Genomic DNA, 25,010 nt, shown 5'->3' on the forward strand with positions numbered 1-25,010 from the left:
CTCTGTGGATGAATTTCAATCCTTCGCCCCCAAGGTGCAGGCAGAGAGTTGCACTTTGTTTACTTGGATGCCAAGAAGTAGTTGGCCTCGCTAATTACAATAATTTTAGATAAACCAACAGCCAATCCAACTGCAAAACTTTTGGCTTCCTTATTTCTGAAAGTCTGATGCTGTCACAGGACGAAAGAAAAAAAAAACCCAATTTTTTTTTTCCATCTATCAATCCTCATCCCCATTCCTGCTCTGACACGCCACGAGCCAGGGAATGCAGCTGTCCCCATCCCTGTTTTATGTACTTGTGATTAAGTGACTCTGAAGAGAAATCCATGTAAAAAACATCTGGTGCTCCGTGTCTCATTCGGAGCGACTTCCCGGATAACTTATGAGCTCCCCACGGACAAAGAACTCAGCCTCAGGCACCTCAGCTCCCGTGCTGGAGTCTCCAAAGCTACATCCAAGTGAAGATCCCAGCCACTAAACACAGGCTGAAGTGCTAAATCATCACTGATAAACCCAAAATAAAAACCCTCAATTATTTTTCCACCTTGTGCAATAAAACCACAGAGCTCCAAATGCATCAAGAAGGTGGAAAACAATGAACTCCAAAGTTGTTCTGCCGTGGCTTCGACCTGATATTGCGGCTTGGCATTTTAGAATTGGTTTTTATTCATTTATACCTCCAAGTTATGTTTGTTTAAACATCCTCCGACCCCAGCACAGAGGGATTTCCAGGGAAATGTGATCTTATGGAAGTAGGGAAGGATTAGAAGCAACTAAATGGACTTGATGGTATTGGAAGTCTTTTTTAGACATCTAAGACCTCATAGGTCTTTTCTAGACCTCAGCCACAGGGTGGAGAGGCCCTGGCACAGGTTGTCCAGAGAAGCTGTGGATGCCCCATCCCTGGAAAAATTCAATGCCAGGCTGGATGGGGCTTGGAGCAACCTGGGATAGTGGAAGGCGTCCCTGACCACAGCAGAGGGGCAGGAATGAGATGATCCTGAAGGTCTCATCCATCCCAAACCATTCCATGGGTCTGTCATGATTCAGGAGCCTGAAGAGCTCAGCAAGGAAACTCCAAACTCAGCTGGGAGAACTCAGTGAGGAAGAACCTTCCTACAACCACCCCTTTGCACACAGAGCCATATTCCCCTTGGGAAGTCACACAGACCTTGTCCTTGGACACCTTGTGGGAAAACGGACAGGTCCCATCCGTCTTCTTGCACGTGCCACGGAGAAACCTGGGGACAAAGCAGATGGAGCAGGTTGGACACGAGGTGGGTCACAAAATGCACAAAATGTTTTATACAAAACCACACAATCGCTGCTGAGACCATCCACAAACCCATTTCACACCCTAAATTAGTACAGATCCCCCTTGTTGGAAGAGCAGCTGGTGATTCCTGATAGATTTTATTCTTTCAGCACATTTGGCTGCTCATTAGTAGGTAGAGCAAGGTTTGTACCCCAAAATTCAGACATGATGCTCCCAGAAGGAGAAAAGTTCTTCTTAGATCCCTGATTGTTCCAAGTTGCAAGAAAAGCTGTGGATTTCCCATCCCTGGAAGTGTCCAAGGCCAGGCTGGACAAGGCTTGGAGCAACCTGGGATAGAGGAAGGTGTCCCTGCCAATGGCAAGGGGGTGGATTGGATGATCTTGAAGGTCCTCTCCAATCCAAACCATTCCAGGATTCTATGATCCCATTCTATGAGATGCCGGATGAAGCTCCAGGTGGGAGTGGCCAGTGACCACAAGGAGCAAAGACAGGCCCAGAACAGGAACCAAGATCCAAAAGCACGTGAGGATGTCAAGAGTTTTCCTAGGATTGACCACTGTGAGAGCAGATTAATAAAATTTAAAAAGTATGACGGAAAGCTAAAGAATGGGATTGGAGATAAAGGAACAAGGATGAGGAGACACAAAACTGGGAGAAATCAGTGTTGTCCTCCAACGATCTATGGAAATGAGACAGGTTGGAGGGCCAAAAGACGTCAAGGAGCACAATTCCTAAAGTAGGCATGGAATTATGTGATTTGTTATGGGAGAATGAGTGAGAAGGAGTAAAATCAGTTAAAAAAACAATAAATCACCTTCTCCTCCTCTATCGTCTCCATCGAGCTTTGAGCAACTTCCAAGTGATTCCAGCACAGCGGCAATTTTATGGAGAAATTACTCCAGGAGTTCATCAGTGGAGTTGGCTCTTCTGCACTTTTTAAATGACTCATAATAGAGTTTAATCAACTCTTGGGCAGGTCTAATGAACTGCCAACATGGATCAGCTCTCCTGGAATAAATCACCGAGTCTCGGAGCTGCACGACGTCACAGGATGAGGGATTCAAACCTGCTGGACTGATCCAAATGGATCTGAGGAATGCTCCTGAAGGAGTAACCTGGAGTGTGGTCAGGGCAGGGGCTCAAGTCACCCAGCCCGGAAAAGAAGGTTCCAAAGAGACCTTAGAGCCTCCTTCCAGTGCCTAAATAGGCTCCAAGAGAGCCAAAGAGGGACTTGGGACAAGGGATGGAGTGACAGGACAAGGAGAATGGCTTCCCAGAGGCATAGATAGGATATTAGGAAGATACTTTTCCCTGTGAGGCTGGCGGGAATGGAATTCCCAGAGAAGCTGTGGCTGCCCCATTCCTGAAAGTGTTCCAGGCCAGGCTGGACAGGGCTTGGAACAACCTGGGATAGTGGAAGGTGTCCCTGCCCGTGTCAGGGATTTGAAATTGAAAGATCTTTGATGCTCCTTCCAACCAAAACAATTCCATGATTCTCTGGCCTCTTCTTGTCCTCCTTCCAACTCAGCAGCGCAGAACCTACACCTGACCCAGAACTCCCATCCCTGTTGTCTAACATCTCTATTATCCGTTCGTTTCCCTTAGGAATACCCCACAAGGAAGCACCAAAGCCACCCAATGTCCCAGTTCACCACAATTCCGTGTCCATCCCTACCTGGTGCAGACGGCCACTTTCTCTGGATCATGGATGTAGGGGCAGCTCTCGCCCCGATTGCACTTCCCGAAGCGGTTGTAGTACATACAATATTCCTTCTTTTTCTTCTTCTGCTTGGCTTGACGGATGATGGCCAAGCTCCTCTGCACAGCACGGCTGAGGGAGAAAGAGGGACAAGGTCAGGGGAAACCTCCAGCTCCAACATCACAAGGACATGGAGAAGACATCTCAACAATACCTGAAACCACAGAGAAGCCCAACTTTGGAGAGTGAAATATTTAGGAAGTTCATGCTCATAACCCCCTAAGTATTTTCAATTTTTGGCTCATTTTACCCCAAATAATTAAAAATCTGCAAAGTAACACCGAAGTCACCACTGAGATCCCTTCCTGCCCCCATATCTCTCATTCTCTCCTCGGATTTTATGAGTGTGGAGAGGGTTTCCCACACTTCTGGGGAATATGGTGAGGAAGGAAACATCCTCTCCTTGTGCAGCACAGGTTGCCAAGGCTGAATGACTTGGAGGGCTCTTTAGCACACGTCCCACCAGCTGGGCCTGATGCTATTCATGGCTTTCAAGTGGGCACCTACTCATGAACCTCAAAGAATTAGCACCTACGTGATGCCCACCGGAACAAAAATTACCACCAAAGAGCAGAAAAGCTCCTTTCTAATTGCCTGGTCCCACTAGAAGCTACTTAAGGAGCTCAGAAGTTTCTTAGCACACGTTTTCCATGAGCTCCCAGCTGGAGAGGGAATTATCTGGCAGCTCTTGGGATGTGTGGGACCAGGTGAAGTGAACACAAACCATGCAGGGCACATCAGATCTCTCCAAGTAGATAATTCAGTGGTAGGGAACAGTCAGATCTGGTTTGATGAGGATGCAGTGCATTATCCATGAAAAACACAGGTTCAAGGAACTTATTTTCAGAGGAAATGCACTTTTTTACCTGTTGTTGGCTGTCTGCAGCTCCTGGATTAAAAGGAGGTGCAAGGCCAAGTGTAAGGTCCTGGATGTGAGGTGGGTAATCCCAAGCACAAATCCAGGCTGGGTGGGGAATGGATTGAGACGGACTCGAGGGAGTTGGTGGATGAGAAACTCCACATGATCCAGCCACGGGAGCCCAGAATGTCCCAGGCTCATTCCACAGCGTGGGCAGCAGAAGAGGGGGAATTTCTGCCCCGCAGCCCCACTCAGGTGAGATCTCACCTGCGGAGCTGCCTCCAGCTCTGGGGTCCAACAGCAGGAGGATGTGGAACTGCTGGAGCAGATCCAGAGGAGGCCATGGAGATGCTCCAAGGGCTGGAGCCTCTCTGCTCTGCAGCCAGACTGGGAGAGCTGGGAATGTCCAGCCTGGCTGTCCAGGCAGACCTTGGAGACCCTTCCAGTGCCTAAAGGGGCTCCAGGAGAGGTGGAGAGGGACTTTGGACAGGGGCTGGAGTGGCAGGAGAAGGGGGAATGGTTTCCCACTGCCAGAGGGCAGGGATAGATGGGATATTGGGAAGCTATTCTTCCCTGGGATGGTGGGGAAACTCTGGCTGAGCTTAAAACCACCTCGAAGTAGAAGCTGCTGAAAAGCAGCAGCCAGAGCTTCACCAAATCATCCTCCAGCTCAACAGCTGCTCCTGAAGCTCCTGATTCCCTCCTGAGCATAATTCCAAACATGGAGCACATCATTCCTGCTTCCCATGAGTACAGACCTGGCAATGTAGCGGCATGTTGAGGATCTGCTCAGGCTGGGTGGAAAGACCCCAGGACTGGGTGTGGAGTGCAATCTCAGTGCTGGAGAGAGAGAAAAATGTGGATCATTGCTTGGAATCGAGACATTTTGCAGGAATTCACACAGCCCTCGGTACCTTAGGTCCACAAAAATGATCGGAGGGATGGAGACACCTTGCTATGAGGTAAAGCTGGGAGATCTGTGGTTGTTCAGCCTGGAAAAAAAAAGGCTCTAGGGAGAACTTGGAGCCCCCCTCCAGTGCCTAAAGGGGCTCCAAGAGAGCTGTGGAGGAACTTTGGACAAGAACCTGGAGCGGCAAAACAGAGGGAATGGCTTCCCACTGCCAGAGGGCAGGGATAGATGGGATATTGGGAAGAAACTCTTCCCTGGGAGGGTGGGGAGGCCCTGGTACAAATTGCTCAGAGAAACTATGGATTTCCCATCCCTGGAAGTGTCCAAGGCCAGGTTGGACAGGGCTTGGAGCAAGCTGGGATAGTGGAAGGCATCCCTGCCCCTGTCAGAGTGTTGGAACTGGATGATATTCAAGCTCCCTCCCAACCCAAACCATTCCATGATTCCATGAACTTATTTAATCCAAAGCACGGAGCTCCCAGAGAACCAACGGACGAAGACGCCCTTCAGCGACTTCCCACTTCTGGAGCAGCCCCAGAAGTGCTCCTTGCCAGCCCCAAACACAGCAGGAATTTTTCCCCTCAGCACCCAAACATGCCAGAACACTTCTCTAAGCAAATCCCACGCTTCCACCATCAATCCAACAAATTTCCATGCTTGGCTTGGCTGCTCCCCACAGCCGGACAGGGAAGCTCAGCGCCTGCTCTCATCCGTGCACGCATGGAATTAAATCATCCTTGACTGGTGCAGGGAAGAACGAATGGGAAAGAAAGGCTGGATTTCAGTTTTCCAGGTAGGATGAGAGCAGCTCAGTCACTCACCTGCCAGCCCGGGCGTGTTGGGAAGTTGAGCGAGTGGAATTTGATTGCGCGGCACCGCGAGCTGTCACTCGGCTGCCGGCGTCGGCGAAGCCCCATCTGTTCCCTCTGCACATCAAATTCCATCAACAGGGCATTTGAGCCACCACTGAGATGGTTTTTTTCCCTGTTTTTGTTTAATTCCTTCTCGCCCCAAGATGTAGGAGCATCTTTCTTAGTGACTCAATAAACATTCATCAACTTTGGGATGCCCTGAAGATGCCATTGAAGGGTCTCCATTAAGAGCAAGGTTGACTTCCCAAATGATGTGGGGAGAAAGCCCCAAATTAAAATCCATTAGGATAGGGCTGGAGCATCCTCAGCCCTCTGGAATTCTGTTTAGTATTCCTTAAAGTTACACCAGGAATCAGCTCCTGAGGGCAGCAAACAATCCTGCTAAATACTTAATATTTGGGGATAAAAGCAGATACACGGGGATGAGAAAGTTTGGAATCACAGAATCATGGAATGGTTAGGGCTGGAAAGGCCCTTAAGGGTCATCTTGGCCAGAAAGGAGGAATCACTAAAGAGACAGAGGATAAATAAAGGGGTCAACAGCCTCCTGCCACTGGGTTGGAATTTTTATGTAGCAAAAATACATCAACAAAATTATTTTTTGGGTTATTTCTCCCCAGTTTTCATCTTCTAGTAAGAAGCCATGCAATAACACGATGTGCATCTCCCATTCCAGGAATTAAATCACATCCCAAAGGCAGTTTAACTATCCAAGAGCCGGTTCCATCCATGACAAAATCCATGTGAGATCCATCCGGGTCTGGCAAAGCACCTGGAAGTTGGCCAAGAAAACCCCCATCCACATTTTCCTACTCCCTAACTATTCATCCCATGTGCAAATCCTCCCCAAACTCTTAGAAAATCACCCAAATATTTCTCCAGGAGGAGCCAAGCCAAGAAAGCTCCATAATTAAACACTTCCCCATCCATTGGGATTTGTGGAGAAAACTCAGGGTCTGGCATGAGGGTATTTTTGGGAGCTCTTGCACTGTGGAAAAAAAGTTTAAATAAAAGTAAAAGCTTTGTGTACATCCAAGTAACAAGAAGGGGGTGCAGGAGAGGGGGTTGGATGTTCCCGACTTTTCAGGAGGTCCAAGGAGTCTAAATTTGGATTTTTAGGGTGGCTGTCAACTCAGAATTTCCAACTAGTCACTACAAGAGATTTGTATTAATAAGTACATTAATAAATAAATATTCCTGGCATTGGAGGGTGTATTACTGAAATTGGGGTGAAACTGGGACATCAAAAGACACTAGAAAATGGGATAAGGGTTAAATTCCAACATCAGGAGCTGAAATTTGCTGCAGTCTGGCCTAAATTAAACAAAAAGCTGAAACGATGGCCCCAGGGCTTGACTTTGGAAGTCTTGTCTGGTCCAGACAAAACACTGGGCACATCCCAGTCCCAGATCTGTCCCGTTTTTCTCCTCAATTGCTTCCCAGCCGGGAAGAACATCAGGACACAGAGATGCTGTCGGATCAGGAGAGCAACTCCCATATCCTTGGCATTGCCAAAGTTCCTCACTATGGAAATTTAAACTGGTGCCACGGCAAATTCCTCCCATGTGCATGCTCCAAGGCAGAGGGAACACAATGGAGAGTGGGGGAAAAAAAGCAGGAAAATAAGAAAAGCTGCTACAGAGAGCATCAAGAACTGCACATTGAGGGCTTTTGCAGTGATTACACCCTGCACAGCGGCATCAGCCGGGATATTTTCCACCCCATGGAAGGGACAGGTGGATTTCTCTCCCCCTTTCCTGATGATTCAGTCGCTTGGGAGAGCATCATCCGTAAGGAAACCCACAGCCCGTGCAAACAGGGTTGTTGCTCTTAATGCATCATCCCAGCCCGACGCTGGCAGCTCCGGTGGCTCGCGGTGAGAAGTGATTGTTGTTCCCAATCCAGCCGGGAGACTCCGCGCGTCTCTCCGGAGGGAGCGGGAGCTGTCATGTTCATTAAATGCATGATTACAGCTATGATTAATAGCAGGGGCTACAGCCTAACTCCTTTTTTTTCCCTGCTCCTAGGAAGGAATCCACAGCCAAGCAGTCCCGCGGTGTTTTCCACAGCCTTCGGCTCGACGTTTGGAATTCCAGCTTTTGATGAAAAAGGGGGAAAAGGCACAATTTATCCTTGTCAAACAAAAAAAATGCTTAAAACGAGTGGGTCGGATGCTGCACCCCTGCGTCAACGTCCATAAATTAATTAGGACCTTTTCATATCCTTAATCCTAAAACTCAGCTCAAGCGGATCCAGGTCCATCTCCAGCATCCTGAGGTTTTTTTCCATAACCCGAAAACTTAGCTCAAGGCTCAAGGTCCTTCTCCTCCAGGGAAAGCTTGGCAGAGATTTCCCTTGGCAACCCAGGAACTGCACTCAGGAGCAACACTCGGTGCTTTCCAGCATTCCCACGTGGATATCAGGATGCTCCCATCCAATCCAACACTCCTGCTCAGCTCCCCATCATGCAGCAAACACACCCCGAAAACAACATTCCAACTATTCCTTTGAGTTTAAAATTGGCTGGAAATATCACAGTTAATTATCATCTGCTTAATTATTTAGGAAGGATTTTATTGCTCCAAGGCACCCCTCAAGGATCAGGACCTCATTTATGGAAAGGTCTCTTGGAGCATCTTATCCAATTATTTACTTTTTTTAAATGGTGGAAAAGCTGTAAAAACTGGGGAAAAGAAAAAAAAAAAAAAGAGAGAGAGAAAGCCAGAAAAGGGAGAAATCCAGAGCTGGGGTGAGCCAGGACCAAGGGATGATTGGCAAGAGAGTGAGAACACTGTTAGAATGATGAGTATTGAGTACCAAGCCCATTCCTTCCCATCTACTTCCACAATCCCAAATCAGGGATAATTTGTGGAAAACTTCCTCATGGAGGGAAGCAATCAGTAGAAAACTGAAACAGGCAGAAAAAAAGGAAGATATTCAGAGTTGGGGTGTGGTAGGGCCAAGAGATGGGTAAGAGGGTGGGAACATTGTTAAAATGATGAGTGTTGAGTATCAAGCCCATTGCTTCCCATCTACTTCCACTATCCCAAGTCAAGGATAATTCATGGAAATCTTACACACAGAGGGAACCAACCAGGGGTTTGCCCAGGCAATGGCAGGCAGGTGATCAGCTCCACTGCCCCACGCTCCAAACTGGGGATGACCACAACAGGGTCATTCCAGTTTTTGCTCACCAATCCCATGGTTTTGGGATTATTCAGTCCCTTATCCCTTTGGAGCTCAGTCCTTTGACTCGTCGAGTACAATTCCTTGGGTTGAGTACAACTCCTCAGCTCCTGACCCCTTTTGAGCTCAATTCCACATCCCCTTGAATCTCAGTGCCTTTTCTTTGGGATTACTCAATTCCTTATATCCTTTAAAATCAATCCCTTGGCCCCTTTCGAGATCAATCCCTCAGTTTTGAGATTCCTCAACCCCTTGGCTCCTTCCCCCTCAATTCCATGATTTTGGGATTGCTCAAGCCTTTTATCCCTCAGGGGTCAGCATCACCACACAACCTCTTCTCAGCCTGTTCCCACACAACCTGGAAAAAGCTTCCTTAAACCACGCTGGCTCCTTTAATATTTCCCATTATCATCCCACCTCACCCACCGCAGCCTCCTTCGGAAAGAGCCGAGCGATTCATTTTCCGAGTCTCTCCTTGGCTTTATTGCTGAACTGAAAGTTTTGAGGCTGCACTTGGGGAAATTTATTTCTTTAATTATTATTCATTTAAGTGGGTTCCGCGGATTTCGAGGATCAGCACTCGCAGCTGCTGGGGGTCATTTATTTCCCTCACTGGACAGCACAAGTCCTCATTCCGGAGAAGACAACGGAAAAAGAAGGGATGAGCTGCCGCTAAACAAGCAGAGATTTTCCCGTTTTCCTGTCCCCGCATCCCATGAATGTCCCTGAATCAGGTGGTCACCAGTGTTTTATTAACAAAGCAATTTGAATTAATGAATCGGCTTCAATTAATGAAGCAGCTCTGGGTTGGGTGTTGTATGAGTAGATGTGGGCCAGGAGCAGGATCTGATCCCTGCAATTCCCGAGTTGAGGAATTGAGCTAATAAAGTGAAAGGGACTGAGCAATCCCAAAGCCAAGGCATTGAGAGTGAAGGGGCCAAAGGATCGAGCTCCAGAGGGATAAAAGGATTGAACAATCCCAAAATCAAGGGCTAGAGCCCAAAAAGGGCCAAAGAATCGAGCTCCAGAGGGATAAAAGGATTGAACAATCCCAAAATCAAGGGATAGAGTTCAAAAGGGGCCAAATGATTCAGCTCCAGAGGGATAAAAGGATTGAACACTCCCAAAATCAAGGAATAGAGCTCAAAAAGGGCCAAAGGATCGAGCTCCAGAGGGATAAAAGGATTGAACAATCCCAAAATCAAGGAATAGAGCTCAAAAAGGGCCAAAGGATCGAGCTCCAGAGGGATGAAAGGATTGAACAATCCCAAAATCAAGGGATTGAGAGTGAAGAGGTCAAAGGGATTGAACATCCCAAAACCGAGGGATAGAGATCAAAAGGGGCCAAGGGATTGAGCTCAAAGGGGCTGAGGCATTGAACAATCCCAAAATCAAGGGATTGAGATCAAAGGGGCCAAGACATCCCACAACCCCAAAGACAAGACAGTGAGACTGAGGGGGCCATGGAGCTGATCTGAAAAAGTGTAAGGCATTGAGGAAACCCAAAACCAAGGGATTGAGTTTAAAGAAATTGAGGGACTGAACTCAAAGACACAGAACAATTCCACAAACAAGGGATTGAGATTGAAGGGACCAAGGGATCCCTCAATCCCAAAGACAAGGAAGGCATTGAGAATGAAGGTGCAAAGGAATTAAGCTCAGAAAGGGTAAGGGATGAAGAATTCCAAAACCAAGGGATTGAGATTGAATGGATTGAGATTGAAAAGATTCCCCAATCCCAAAGAGAAAAACCTTGAGATTGAAGGGGCCATGAAACTGAGCTCAAAAGGGGTCAAGGGTTGAGCAACCCCAAAAAGAAAGAACTAATCTGAAAAGAGGAAAGAATTGAGGAATCCCAAAGACAAAGGGCTGAGTGAAAAAGGGGCCATGGGACTGAGATCAAAAGGGACCAAGGAATCCCAAAATGCCAAAGAAAAAGCACTGAGATTGAGGGAGCCAGGGAACTGAGGTCAGAAGAGGTAAGGGATTGAGCAATCCCAAAGCCAAGGGAATGACGTCCAAAGAGGCCAAGGGATTTAATTCAAGATGGGTAAGGAACAGAGCAATCCCAAAAGTAAGAGATTGAGACTGAAGGATCCAAGGGATTAAGCAACCCCAAAACAAGGGACTGATCCTGAAGAAGCCAAGGAATTGAGCTCAAAAAGAGGCAAGTGACTGCGCAATCCCAAACCCAAGGAATTCACCTCAAAGGGAGTGAGCACAAAGGGATCCCGGCACCAGCGACACTGAAACCAGAGGAAACCTGAGGATAGCAACATTCCAAATTTCCCTGCTCTCACACCTTGGTGCATTGGGCTGGTCTCTCCTCCACCAAAGTCTTCCTCATCCCTCCAGTATGATCCCAACACACTCCCGGTGTGTCGAAGACAGAAGACAGGGTCATGATGGACAAACAAGAAGCTTAGGATGTTTCCATGGACATGGGGAAAAGGCAATGCCTGGCACACCGGAACAAATCCTTCCTAATTCCTCTTAAAATTAAAACTAGAGGCAGATGCTGGTGGGAACATTCCACTCCTGAATCCTTCCTTTCCTTCTGTAAAAAGGAGTGGCTCAGAGGAAGGAGCATCATTCCCAAAAGCGCTGGGTAAACAGCAGCACTGAGCATTTCCTCATCCTTGAAAAAGTGGGAAGCGTGTTTCTGTGGCATTCAGCATTTCTAAAATTAGTTGTTAAACGTGGAGGCCAGAGAGCACTTTCTTCCAGCACTGTGGAGATCTCTGAGTGTGGAGTTCTCCCACTGCAGCCCAAATCCTGTTCCCAGCCTGATGCAGTGGAGAAGGGAATCCAGAGATGCTCCGAGGGCTGGAGCCCCTCTGCTCTGGAGCCAGGCTGGGACAGCTGGGAATGTCCAGCTTGGAGTAGAGAAGGTTCTGGGGAGAACTTCCAGTGCCTGAAGAGGCTCCAGGAGAGCTGGAGAATGACTCCGGACAATGGATGGAGGGATAGGACACAGGGAATGGCTTCCTACTGCCAGAGGGAAGGGATAGATGGGATATTGGAAAGAAATCCTTCCCTGTGAGGGTGGGGAGGTCCTGGCACAGGTTGCCCAGAGAAGCTGTGGTTGTCTCATCCCGGGAAGCGTCCAAGACCAGGTTGTGTGGGGTTTAGATCAACCTGGGATAGTGGAAAGTGTCCTTGCCCATAGCAGGGGCTTGGAATGAGATTGTCTTTAAGCTCCTTTCCGACCCAAACTATTCCATGATTCCATTACCTTTCATCTCCCCATCTGATCACCTTTGCAGCTGAGAGGGGAAACTGAGGCAGGAGGGGATGTTACACAGCAGGATGGAGATGGGAAGTGCATCTGGATGCAGGGAAAGTCCCTCCCAGTTGTGGAAGGCTGAACTCAACCATGTTTTAATTATTGTTTTTCTGGGATCACAGCCACCATCACAATGTGTGGGAGATGCCTCAGCTTGGGAGGACTAAAAAATCCTCTTAAGCCTCCACATTTGGGAGCACAGCAATCCTGGGTATCTCCCAGGCTCTGGAATCTACAGTCATGGAGACAATTCAAAAACCCCAATAAATAAAATCACATTGTTCAAGGGGCCGGCTGTCATTTCTGGAGTCCCAAAATCTACCAGAGCTAAAACCAACCAAGAGCTAAAACCGCAGCATGAGGAAATCATGCAGGTGAGGATTTGCCCATGGAAAAATAGCCTGGACACTTGGAAAACCCTGCTGGAGCCAGCCCCAGCTCGTGGAGTGCAATTCCTCTCCCAGCAGCAGCAGCAGCAGCGGCTCGTGCAGAGATTGGGGTCAGGGCTGATTTCCGGACAATGTCAAACCTTAATTTGCTTTCTGCTGCTTTCAATCTTGTATTTCCCCTTCTGTATTTCTTTGTGAAACTCTACATTGCCCAGGACCTTTTGCTTCTCTCCCTGATTTCATGGAAATTCCTCAAGAGTTTGGAGTCATTTCTTTCCCCAGCCTTAGCAGCTGGAGAAAGAAATGAAGGCAAGGTTCCTTCTGAGCAGAGAAACCCAATTATTCTGCTTGTTTAATTAATTGCCATGTAGCAAATTGCTTTCCACACCATCCCACCGCTGATTTTCCAAGACTTCTGCAAAGTGAAAAAATACATGGGTGCCGAAATACCAGTTATCCCAAAGGGAAAGAGCCTTTCCATGTGCAATTCCACATCTTCGTCTTGCACAAGGATGAGCAGAGAGTGTTTAAGCTCTGGGTTTTCTTCTTCATCCTTGCCCAAGTAATCAATTATGCCACATGCAAGATCCCTATCCAGCTGGGAAGGCAAAAAAAAAAAAAGTATTTTTGTTTCTGTATTTTAATTGCAGTTTTCCAGAAAGAAGTGTGGAAGGCACAGAAATCCTTCGGAAGCAGAGCCACACATGAGATGAGACCAAAGTTCTCAGCAGCTGCACAGGCCGTGGTGATGCTGCGATTGCTCCAGGGAGTCTTTTTAGGTTCAAACCACCTCAAAAAAAATTTTCCTGGGATTGCAGGGAGACTTTCCTTGTCCCCAGGCCAGAAGAGCCATGGAAGACTGTTCTTCCCATTGCTCCTGGTAGCCTCAAGATTGATCTCAATACAGCACAGGGATGCAGGAAGTGCATCCCCAGGATCAGATCTTCACTCACCACCAGCATCCATCAATAAATCACTTGGGAATGCTACGATGGTGAGGATGGATCAGCCCCAGCGCCCGGCATCAGATTTTGTACTGTAGAGATAAAACCCCAACCCTATAAATCCAGGGAAAGAGCAGAATTATAACCCACTGGAAGTAAACTCCAAGCTATTAAACTGTCAGGAGCATTTCCCGTCTCTCCACTATTCCAAACACACGGTGCCTGGCACTGAAAGGGAAAGGAAAAGCCATTTTTTTTTTTCCATCTTTTAAATAAACTTTGTCAAGTGTTGAAAAACACAGAGCGTTGAGCAAACGTTCGCAGCCGATGAGAACACACAAATCTTCCGCCCTGCCAGGCCCAGTTATCCTAAGGCAAGAGGAATCTGTGGAATCCATCCTTGGGAAGGAGGATGAATTATGGGGAGAGATGAAAGATGACATGAAAATACTGATCCACAGCAGTTCCTCGGGTTTTGTGGTTACAAAGCCAATGTGCTGTCTGGCAGGGGGAAAGAGGCAACAGCAAAATAAGAAACACCTTTAAAATAATAATTAGATGGGATTGTATTTTATAGGGAATAACCCTGAAAGGGATCTTCCCTCCCAAAGTGGGACTAATTAAACCCAATTCTCTGAATGAGGCCTCACTAGAAGACGTGGTTTCAGAGAGAAAGGAAAATGGGGGCATCGTATCTCTTCCATGCCCTGTCACCCCAAATCCCCTCAGGAACCCCCCAAAAGCAATTCCAAGGCCTGTATCTGCAGAAATCCTCCCATGATGTCTTTGGCTTCACCCCTCTCCCAGAAATTCGCCTCTAAGTTGATGTTTCTCTGCTTGGTCCCAATCCAGTGATGGATATTCATGGACAGGCCAAATCCATCAGCCTTGGCTGAGTTGTCCAAATGACACTTTGCTCATTTGTCTATTTTCAGACAAATTTAGAGACTTCCTTCCACTTAGATAAATAAAAAAAATCACCTCCTTGATGGGAGGCAGGACCTTTTCCACCTATGTCCTCCCCAAAAAGGAGTTCATTAAACCCGTTCTTTTAAAAAAAATCTTTAAAATAATGGAGATTTTAGAGCCAAATGAGTCCAGCATTTCATCATCCTTGTCCTTGGAAAGCTCTCCCACCAGTTTAAGCCCCTTGGTTTTTGGCTGCTCCACCTGGCCATGGAGAGACATCCTTCCTTAGCTGGGCAGCTCCAGATCTTCCACTTTTTCAGTCCTTCCAGCCATCACTTCTCCCCAGGACTCTTCCTAGAGGTGCGAATCTCTCCTGAAATCCATCCCCTGCTCTATCCAACGAGATCCCTGTCCATGTCCTGGGATTTCACCCCTTTTCTTCCATTCCTGCAGGATATTTTCTGCCTTTGGTGACATCTTCAACATCCAGAGATGGTGTTTAAGGCAGAACCACCCTCGACTATCCTGATCCAGACACTGGAAAGTCCCAGTACCACTAGCAAAGCTCTTGGAAAAAATATGATTTTTTTTTAATTATTATTATTACAAACCCCTGAGCTGTTTTATAGCCATTTTTTTGAGTCTCCAAACTCTGATCCTTGCCCCTCCTCCTCAGAGGCAGAACCAAAGGCAAGGATTTACCAGGCAGGATCCCAGATTCTGAAAGAATCCATTACAGACATGTGCTCCTGAGCTTTCTCGTCCCTATTTGAGGAATTGGCAGCGAGGAGGAGGCAGCAGTAGAGTCAGACATAAAAAATCTGTCCTGAGAAGGGCTGAGTTGTGAAAATACCCACAAACCATTCCCGAACTCCTGCTGAGCCTCCCTTTGCTGCCCCCAGAAGGGAAATTACCTGGAAGCAACATTCCATAGGCTCCACACCCCTCGGCCACTGCCTCATCCTCATCTCTGCCATCCTCAACAGGCAGCTCCACTTCCCATCTCAGCACAAAGCTCCTTCCCTCCCTAATCCCGCTCTTGTGGGTTTAAAACCACCCAGGATGCCGCAGAATTCCCACAGGAATTGTGGTGCAGGTGGTTTAGAAGGCTGCATCTCTCCACTCCATCTGCTTTCCTATCATATTTTGGCATTCAGGGCCAGGCTGGACAGGGCTGGGAGCAACCTGGTCTGGTCAAAGGCATCCCAGGGGGATGGAACTGGATGACCTTGAAGATGCCTTCCAAATCCAAACCACCCCTCATTGCCTGATTTCCAGCAGCATCCATAAAAATCTCTGCTCCATTCATCCTTCCAGCCAGGAAAATCATCACAAAGCCACTGGTTTTGCCTTCCCCAGTTAAACTATCCCCAAAATTTCTCAATAAACCAGCTAGGGAGCAAAAATATTTGAGACCAAGAAGAAATTTAAAAAATACTTTAAATACAGTTAAAATCTGCTCTTTTTTAAGAGCCACACTTGAGGTGTCAAACACAGGAGGAGCTGAAACACAAATTAATTCAAAGTCACGACGTAAAGACGGGAATTCATCAAAATGGGGGCACCATTCCATGGTTATCTGCAGAATGATCTTCCCAATTTTTTAGGTCAATATTGAACTTAATTTGATGAGCATCTCAAGCACCTTCAACCTTGTGGTGCTGTTTGAATTCATCCACGACTTTGCCTGTTAAACCAAGTTTAACGGCGTGTCTCCACAAGCTTGAATTAAGTCTGATGTAAGAAAAACTCAATTCTCCTAAACCTTTAATTTCCCCAACATTATTTCCCCTTCAGGGCTACTATAAAGCAAGAACAGCACTTGGCACTATGGGATGTCCATCACCTTCACATCTGGAATTCTATGTGGCCTAAGGATGAGTCGCAACCCACAGGCTGGGAATCAACAACTGAAAACTGAACTCAAAGGATTTTGGACATGAAGCGAGACAAATTCCTGCTCACCTGCTCTGATGGGAGTTTTGGTGCTCAGGTCCCTGGCCCGGACAGGGCTGCTGGAAGTTTTGGAGAGTTTGTTGGCCGACACCCGGTACATGACCCCGCCGATGCAGCGGAAGCCTTTGTTCCTCCAGCACTGTTGGACGAGCTGGGATTTGCCACCTTGGAGTGAGAGTCGGGTTTGGTTTAACAATGAGGATCTGCAGGAAAAACAAAGTCAAGTTCAGCCCAAATTTGGGAAAATGACACAAGGAGGTGCTGCTTCATGAGCAAACCATGAGATCGGAGACTCATGGAATGGGTTTGAACAGACCTTCAAAATCATCTCAATTCCAATCCCATCGCCAAGGGCAGGGACAGCTCCCACCAGAATGGAGAGGTATGGAAGAAGCAGGGATGTTCTTGCTGTTCATAGAGGAAAAGCTCTGATTCCTCATGACTGACACCAAAAAAATTACCTTCAGGTACTCTCACCCAACTTCTCCCACCCTTGCTTGCACCTCTAGCCCCAGCAGAAACAAGGAAATGTGGATGCAATCCCATGAGAGCATCAGCAAGGTGCGAACTTCACTGAGCTTAGCCAAGTTTTATGGAGCTCTACAAGCTTTTGACATCCCTGGAAGTACTTCAAAGCCAGGTGGGATGGGACCCTGAGCAACCTGATCCAGTGGGTGGCATCCCTGTCAATGGCAGGGGTTTATAACTAGATGGTCTTTAAGGTCCATTTCAACCAAAAACATTCCATGAGTCTGTATTTTTGGTATTGTTATTACTATTATGAATCAGTTACCACAGCTTTAATATTTTTATTCTGCCCCCAAGTTGGCTCTTGGAAAGATTTTCCTCAATCCCTGCATGGGACAAGTCACCCAAGAGCATTTCCATCCCCTAGCTGTCACCTGGAACTGATGCTGGACCTCAGCAGGGTCCAGTGGGAAGGGCTAGGGACCTGTTCCCATCTCCTCAATTCTCCCTAAATTCACAAACCCTATATTGAGGCAGTGGGATGGAGATGGATTGGGAATCGCAATCCAATTTCTGTTGCACATAATGTTATTCTGAAGGACCAGTAGTTTCTGAAGTGACACCTGAGGGATAAATATCACAGAATCCCAAAATCTTTTAGGTCTGAAAGGATCTCCAAGGCCATGAAGTCCAACCTGTGACCAACCATCACTTTGTCAATTAGACCAGAGCACTGAGTGCCACGTCCAGGCATTCCTTGAGCAGCTCCAGGGATGGAGACTCTATTCCACCTCACTGGACAGTTCATCCCAATGTTTAACAATCCTTTCCATGAAGAAATTCCTTCTGATGTCCAAACTGAACCTCCCCTGGCACAGCTTGAGGCCATTTCCTCTCATCCTGTTGCTGGTTGACAGGGAAAAGAGGCCAACCCACACCTTGCCACATGTCAAAGAGAGGCTCCTCTGTCACCCAAAATTTTGTCCACTCCATGACCTGATGCTTCCTGCACCATCCCACCTCCCTCCCGACTCGCAACGCAGCCTATTCCCAGCTCATTCCTATCCATCCCCCATTATCCAAACAGAGCCACAGCAGCCAAATCAAATCTCCTCCAATATCAGTCGCCTTCCTCATTTAGCGCTAATCCAAACAGTAATTTGTTTATGCAAATTAGAGCTCTAATTTTGTATTAGCCCAAACTATGCTCATAATGCTATTAGCAGAACGTATATAAACCGCGCATTACCGGAGAATATCCGTAAATTAAGATCCCGCTATCCTATCAGCGGAATGCAAACCCCGATGAGCATTTCCTTTAAATGAACATGTGCTCCAAAGAAAAAGAGAGCTGGAAAATGGAATAGTTACATTTCCTAATGCTGAGCGTGACAGCCTATTCATTCCGGAGGGCTGTTGCCACTGGCTACCGAGCTCGGAAAATTTGCTGCCTGTTTTTTGTGGAAGGGGATGGGAATTCGATAAATTCCTCGTTTCAGTTCCCCCAGGGCTTCCTCCTCATGGAACTGCTCCAGAGAGGAGCAACAAGTCTTAGTGACTTGCAAAGGAGTCACGGCAGTGGCATCGTTGGGTGAAGGTGGCAATGGCATGAGGGTCACCCATGGATCACCCAGCCCATCCCAGAAAACTCCAGCAATGCCAAGGATGCATCCATCATTGGCTGCAGGACCTGAAGAAAGGTCTTGTGGCCACATCAGGAGCAATAATAATAATATCAAATATCCAACAGCTGGGAGGGTGACAGAGATGATTCTCACCCTCTACTCTGCTTTTTGAGATCCCATCTGGAGTTTTGCCTCCAGCTCTGGAGTCCCAGCAGCAGAAGGACGTGGATCTGTTGGAGCAAGTCCAGAGGAGGACACGGAGTGCTCCAAGGGCTGAAGCAACTCTGCTCTGGAGCCAGGCTGGGAGAGCTGGGGGTGTTCAACCTGGAGAAGGGAAGGATTTAAGGAGACTTTGCCATGCCTATAGGGACTCCAGGGGAGCTGGAGAGAGACTGTGGAAAAGGGATGGAGTGCCAGGATACAGGGAATGGCTTCCTACTGCCAGGGGGCAGAATTAGGTGAGATACTGGGAAGGAATTCTTTCCTGGAGGTGTGGTGAGGTGCTGGAATGGAGTTCCCAGAAAAGCTGCAGCTGCCCCATCCCTGGAAGTGTCCAAGGCCAAGTTGGACAGGGCTTGGAGCAACCTGGGATAGCAGAAGGTGTCCCTCCTCATGGCTTCCATGCAACTGGATGATCTTTAACCTTCCAACCCAACCCATTCCAGGATTCCAATGCAGGTGCTGCAAAACACCACCATGGTCGTGACAAGACCCAAAACCAGCTCCATCCAACTCCTCTTCCTCCCAGAGACACATCCCTGGGAAGACCCCGGGATGCTCCATTCCTCCCTTCGCAGGGGCTGTAGTGCCTGGATTTGGGGCTCCTTTTTCCCAGCTGAATCAGCCCCTTCAAGGACTTCTGTAATTCCATATATATTCCCTATATGTTATCTCTGGGTAATACATAGAGATATCCACACACACCTATTTCCATACACACATAATTGAATATATACACCCTGAGTATCTGTATTGAAATACAAGATCTGTATATTGCATAGAATAACAAATATTGATACCTTCATACATAAATCTATATATTATCACCTATATTCTCTGGGCTTTCTATATCCATCAATTTTCTCTAGATATTATTGAATACATGTACTGAATGCATATATTGAATTAAATATGTTCAATAACATCTAGATACACTCAATATATGTATTTAATAATACCTAGATATAATTTATATGAGGCCCAGATACTATTTTCATTCTTAGCACTTCATATTATTGATATATTATTGAATATACAGAATATATATTAAATTACATATATTCACTAATATACGTAATACATGTAATATATAGATATTGTTTTCTGTATATTATACATTTCATATTTTCCTTAACTCCAGTAGAGGGGAGGGAAGAAGTCAGGAGTTCATCCAATATTCCCCACTCTGGTTTGTAGGGAAAGGTTTGGATGTGGCACAGCTGTGGAAGCACTCAGGACATGGCTATACAGATATAAAGATTTATAGATCTATAAATATATAGATACACTATATATATACATATATATAAAGTATATGCAGACATCTATATTTATATATAGGATAAATATATTTAAATATATATTTCATGTATTTAAATATATATTGTATCTATATAATTATATCTATATATTTTATGTAGATATATTGGTATAAATTAAAAATATTCTATATCTATAAAGATACATTCAATATCTGTTGAATATAAATTTACATATGTGCCCTAATACATTATATTATCACAGAGACATACACATATGAGGCAATACATTAAATTAAACCTTTTTTGGCTGTAATGTCAATAAACCCAAACCCTGCAAAGCCCCACGGGCTGCTCACACCACCTGAGCCCGATTCACTGGTTTAAGCACCAGTTTAAGCTCCAATTGGTTGAATCCCCCAAATCCTCGGCATATTTAATTTCCTGTCTTCCTGCTCTCAGCTCACTAAAGTGGTCACACACCACTCTCTCCTTTAGAATTCCTTAGGGATGGCCAAACTCCATACTGAGGGAGCCTCCAAATGCAGATGTTGTATCAGAACCCCACCACTGAGGCAGGGAGTTGGAACAGGATTATTTTTAAGGTTCCTTCCGATCCACTCCACCAATCTATCATTTTTTTTCCAGGATTTTGACAAACAACATCAAAACTCATCTCATTCCCCAAAGGGAGTGGGGATGAACCTCATTTAATTTAGAAATGTTGTATTTTTGAGGGAGACAAGTGACCTCTGGGTGGTCTCCAAGCAAAAGCTTCTGCAGAACATCTGCTCAGGCTGCCAAAGCCCCAAGGGCCACCGGACTGAAGCCATGGAATCATCACAGAATGATCTGGGTTGAAAGACACCTTCAAAATCACCAAGTTCCAATCCCCCTCCATGGGCAGGGCCAACTTCCAGTAGAACAGGTCACTCCAAGCCCCATCCAACCACCTGGACTTGAACACTTCCAGGGATGGCGGGTCCCAACCAGGAGCTCAGCTTGAGCTCACTGGAGGCTTGGCTACCTCAATTTCCACCTTCTGGCCGGTGCAAATGTCCAAGCAATGATGTTTCCTCATCCTTTTATACATATAAAGTAATACCTACTAGAATATTTACTGTACTTATTATTTATTACATTAGGCAGGATATTCATTATATTATAGGAGCCTTAAGAGATTTAAAATTTAAGGGAAATTATGTTTTATATGGAAAAAACGTGCCCACACAGAAGAGCGGGGAGGGAACTCAACTTCCCAAACTTCGCTTACAGGAACCCTTTCTTTCCCTCTGAATCCAAGTTGTTGCTCCCAAGTGCTTGTGCGGGCCCAACACAGCCACCAGTGCGCATGTCCCCCTCCCTGTTAGTGACATCCAAGCTGGTGGTGGCAGGGAAAAGCCACCGGCGAGGGCACGGAGCCAAACGCCCATCGCTTTTCATCGGTGGCGGCATCCCAGCTCTCCGTGGAATTGTTACCCTAATGGAAAGGACGGCCTTTGGAAATGAACTGTATTGACAAAAGAGGATAAAATTAACGAGATAATAGCCGGGCCAAGGACCTGAAGAATACACTGGGCCCCTCGACACGAGGGCCTTGTAATTCCCTTTCTGCCGCGCATCCCGCGGATCTAAAGAGTCCTCCCGTCCGTCCACAAGGCCCCGCTCCGGCAGGAAATTTCATTAACGCTGGAAAATAGGAAAGGTATTAAGCGTGGATAATGAAGGCTAGAGTGTGAACAGTGCCTTAAGATAGTCTTCTTTCTAGCCTTTGTAATGGGAGGCATGAACTTTCCCTTCAAATCCATTTCTAATCCATTTGAAATACTACAGCAAATTATCTCCCCTTCAGCCCAAGAGCGGCCGGCCAATTTACTCCGAATAGAAGTGACAATGCTCCGGAATTTATCGCCATAACCTTGACTACACAAGGTTGAGGGTTGGCTTTCCCCCCACCCCCAGGATGGACAGCGGAAGAAAAATTTTTAATGAAGAGGGGGTGGAGGAATGGTATAAAAATGTTTTAAAATGGCAGAGTAGCTGGTGCAGGTTCGACGTCAACTACGGGGAAAATCAGGACCTGATACAAAAAATGTTACAAAGGGAGGTCCCAGGCTGATAAAACACTTAATGCCAGGTTGGATGGGGCTTGGAGCAACCTGGGCTAGTGGAAGGTGTTTCTGTCCATGGCAGGGATTTGGACAAGATGATCTCTAAGGTCCCTTCCAACCCAAAACATTCCATGATTCTGTAAGATGAGTTTTGGGATTTTCCAGTGCATCTCTCGAAGTAGCAACAACTTTGTCTCACTCAGAACATTTCATGCTGCTGCTTGTGCTCGTGCTGACCAAGTTTCATTTCCCAGGATCGAACATCACCCTGCTGTGTCCTTCAGAGAATTCCAGAGGCATTTAGGTGGGAAAAGTTCTCCAAGATCATCCAGCACAACCATTCCCCCAGCACTGCCAAGGCCACCACTAAAACACATTCCAAAGTGCCATGTCCACACAGACGTTAAATTCCTATGGGGATGGGGATTCCACCAATGCTTTCGGCAGCCTGCCCAACCTTTCCATGAAAAAAGCTTCCCAATATCCAAACTAAACCCCTCCTGGAACAACCTGAGGCTGCTTCCTCTTTTCTCGTCTGTTGTACCCTGGAAACAGATCCTGAACCCCACCTGGATCCACCCTCCTGTCAGGGAGTTGTGGAGAGCCAGAAGGTCCCCCCAGAGCTTTCTTTTCTCGAGGCTGAGCCTCCCCAGCTCCCTCAGCAGATCCTGGTGCTCCAGACCTGTCCCTAGCTCCATTCCCTTCTCAGAACAGAGCTCCAAACCTGCTCAGAATGGAGCAAAACCATCACAACTTCAGCCAGGAGCTAGCAAGTAATGCTGGGAAAATACATTCCCTCTTCAAATCACCTATATTTAAGATTATTATTTTATATAGTAATGTAAATAAAAAGGAGAAAAAACGGGAGTTTTCCAAGCCAACGTGGAAAACAAAGGTTAAAAACAAGGATGAATCGCTCCAGAGTGCTCACATTTAACATCCCCCATCCCCTCATCAACGCAAGACCACGTGATCCAAAAACCCCACCCAAACCCCTGCAAAAATTCCCTTGTAATTGAAAAGTGACATTTTTAGAGTATTTGATGTCTCTAAGTTCAACACAACCCCATGAGCAGAGCAGGAACATCCCGGCGGCGTTTCCAGCCGGCTGAAACCGAGAGGATTTCCCGGCACTGGCGGCGATACAAGTGGCTCTTGAAGAATTGTAGAATGGTTTTCTTTTGCTACTGGATTTCTTCTTTGGGCTTAGCATTTTTTTTTTTTTTTTTTTTGAAAGTAATCCTTACATAGTCAGAAATCACATTTGCATGCTGGCATTTGAATCCCGAGGAAAGAGCGGATCATCGTGGGGGCAATGGTTATGGAAAGCAACAGGGAGAGAAGTGAGGAAGGAGGGAGCTCGTCTGACAACAAGCCTGGAAGGTGGCAATGGAAAAATCCTCATTCGGGAGGAAAAAAAAAAACAACAAAAAAATCACATTTTCCTCAGTCATTCATCATTCCTTAGCAAACGACACAGGATTTAGGGCTAGAAGTGTTCCTCAAACACACCAGGAATGCTCCAAGATGCCCCTTGGAAGCTTCTCCATCTCTATCCTCACCCAACAGATCCCTGAAGACGCCAAATCTGCAGCTAAAAGCAAGTAATTCCACTAAAGTGTTTGATTTATGGGATTTTTTATCAGCTATTGATGCTTTCTCCTTAAAATAATAAAGGTCAAACCTCAAATAAACACTTTCTACATTAAGATTTAATTTATTTAAAGAAAATGATTGGGATAATTCAAATAATTCAGTCAGTTGTTGATGATATTTGAGGTGGGAAAAGTGATGGAAAATTAAAAATAGAAAGGGATGTGTCTTTTCCCCACATACATCTATAAATACAGAGGATCTGTTCATTTTAAATACACAGTGACGGGCAAAACCGTATTAATTTACCCATAAACAATTGCCTCATTTCAATAATTACTTCTAATTATGAAACAAACACTTTTAAAAAACCCCTATTTTAATTTGGTTCAATTGAATCTGAATTTCCATTCAAATGCAGCTTAATGTTAATCTCAAGGAAAAAAAAATAATAATCCAGCCCAGATCTCATTTAGCATTTTCAAAACCTGGGGAAAATTATGAATTTCAATGAGCACCTATTAAGCTCCTTAATTACCTAAATAAAGATGTACCTTCCCAATAAATCCCCCTGACCTGGAAAGGAAAATAGTTGCAAATAAATTTAATGGTTATCAACCAATGAGAACAGAGATTCCTCCATAAGAAAACCCCCAAAAAATCAGAAACATGGGAATACACCTGCAATGAAGTGTCGTGGAGGGGTTTTTTTTCCCAGTTTCCACATCTCATAGAAGGATGTCTCTTGCCAATCCTTACACAGACCGGATAACTTTTCAAATAATTCCACTTGGAAAGACCAAGGAATGAACAAAATATCCTGATCTCCTTGCAGTGGCTTCTCAAAGGGCTGCAAAATTTACAGGCAACTTTGGGCTAAACTGAGGGGGAACATTCCATAGAATCATGGGATGGTTTGGGTGGAAAGGGACCTTAAAAGATCATCCAATCCCACCCCCTGCCATGGGCAGGGACACCTTCCACTATCCCAGGTTGTTTCAAGCCCCATCCAACCTGGCCTTGGACACTTCCAGGGATGGGGCAGCCACAGCTTCTCTGGGAATTCCAGCCCAGCTCCTCACCAACCTCACAGGGAAGAATTCCTTCCCAATATCCCATCTATCCCTGCCCTCTGGCAATGGGAAGCCATTCCCTGTGTCCTGTCCCTCCATCCCTTGTCCCAAGTCCCTCTCCAGCTCTCTCCACATTCCTCTGCTGCTAGACCCCAGAGCTGGAGGCATCTCTGCAGGTGGGGTCTCTGGGTGGAGGGGCAGAAATTCCTCCTCTCCTGCTGCCCACACTGCGGGATGAGCCCAGGACACAGGGAATTTCTGGGTTCCAACTCACATGGATGAGGCACAGTCAGTTTTTTATCCACTAACACCCCCA

At 46.3% G+C, this 25,010-nt stretch overlaps 1 protein-coding gene across 3 annotated transcripts in view; it reads right to left on the bottom strand.

Annotated features, from left to right (window-relative positions):
• Positions 1–25,010, bottom strand: part of ZC3H3 (zinc finger CCCH-type containing 3) — a 127,161-nt gene that overhangs the window by 26,635 nt on the left and 75,516 nt on the right. For all 3 annotated transcript variants that reach the window (XM_030266804.4, XM_072925085.1, XM_072925086.1), the window contains exons 5-8: positions 16,356–16,549; positions 4,653–4,734; positions 2,952–3,107; positions 1,172–1,241 (exon numbers count right to left, since the gene is read on the bottom strand). In XM_030266804.4, the coding sequence (XP_030122664.4) occupies positions 1,172–1,241; positions 2,952–3,107; positions 4,653–4,734; positions 16,356–16,549 (502 nt within the window). The remainder of the gene's footprint in view (positions 1–1,171; positions 1,242–2,951; positions 3,108–4,652; positions 4,735–16,355; positions 16,550–25,010) is intronic.

The sequence above is a fragment of the Taeniopygia guttata genome, chromosome 2 (assembly GCF_048771995.1).
Source record: "Taeniopygia guttata chromosome 2, bTaeGut7.mat, whole genome shotgun sequence".
In the NCBI taxonomy this organism is placed as follows: domain Eukaryota; kingdom Metazoa; phylum Chordata; class Aves; order Passeriformes; family Estrildidae; genus Taeniopygia; species Taeniopygia guttata.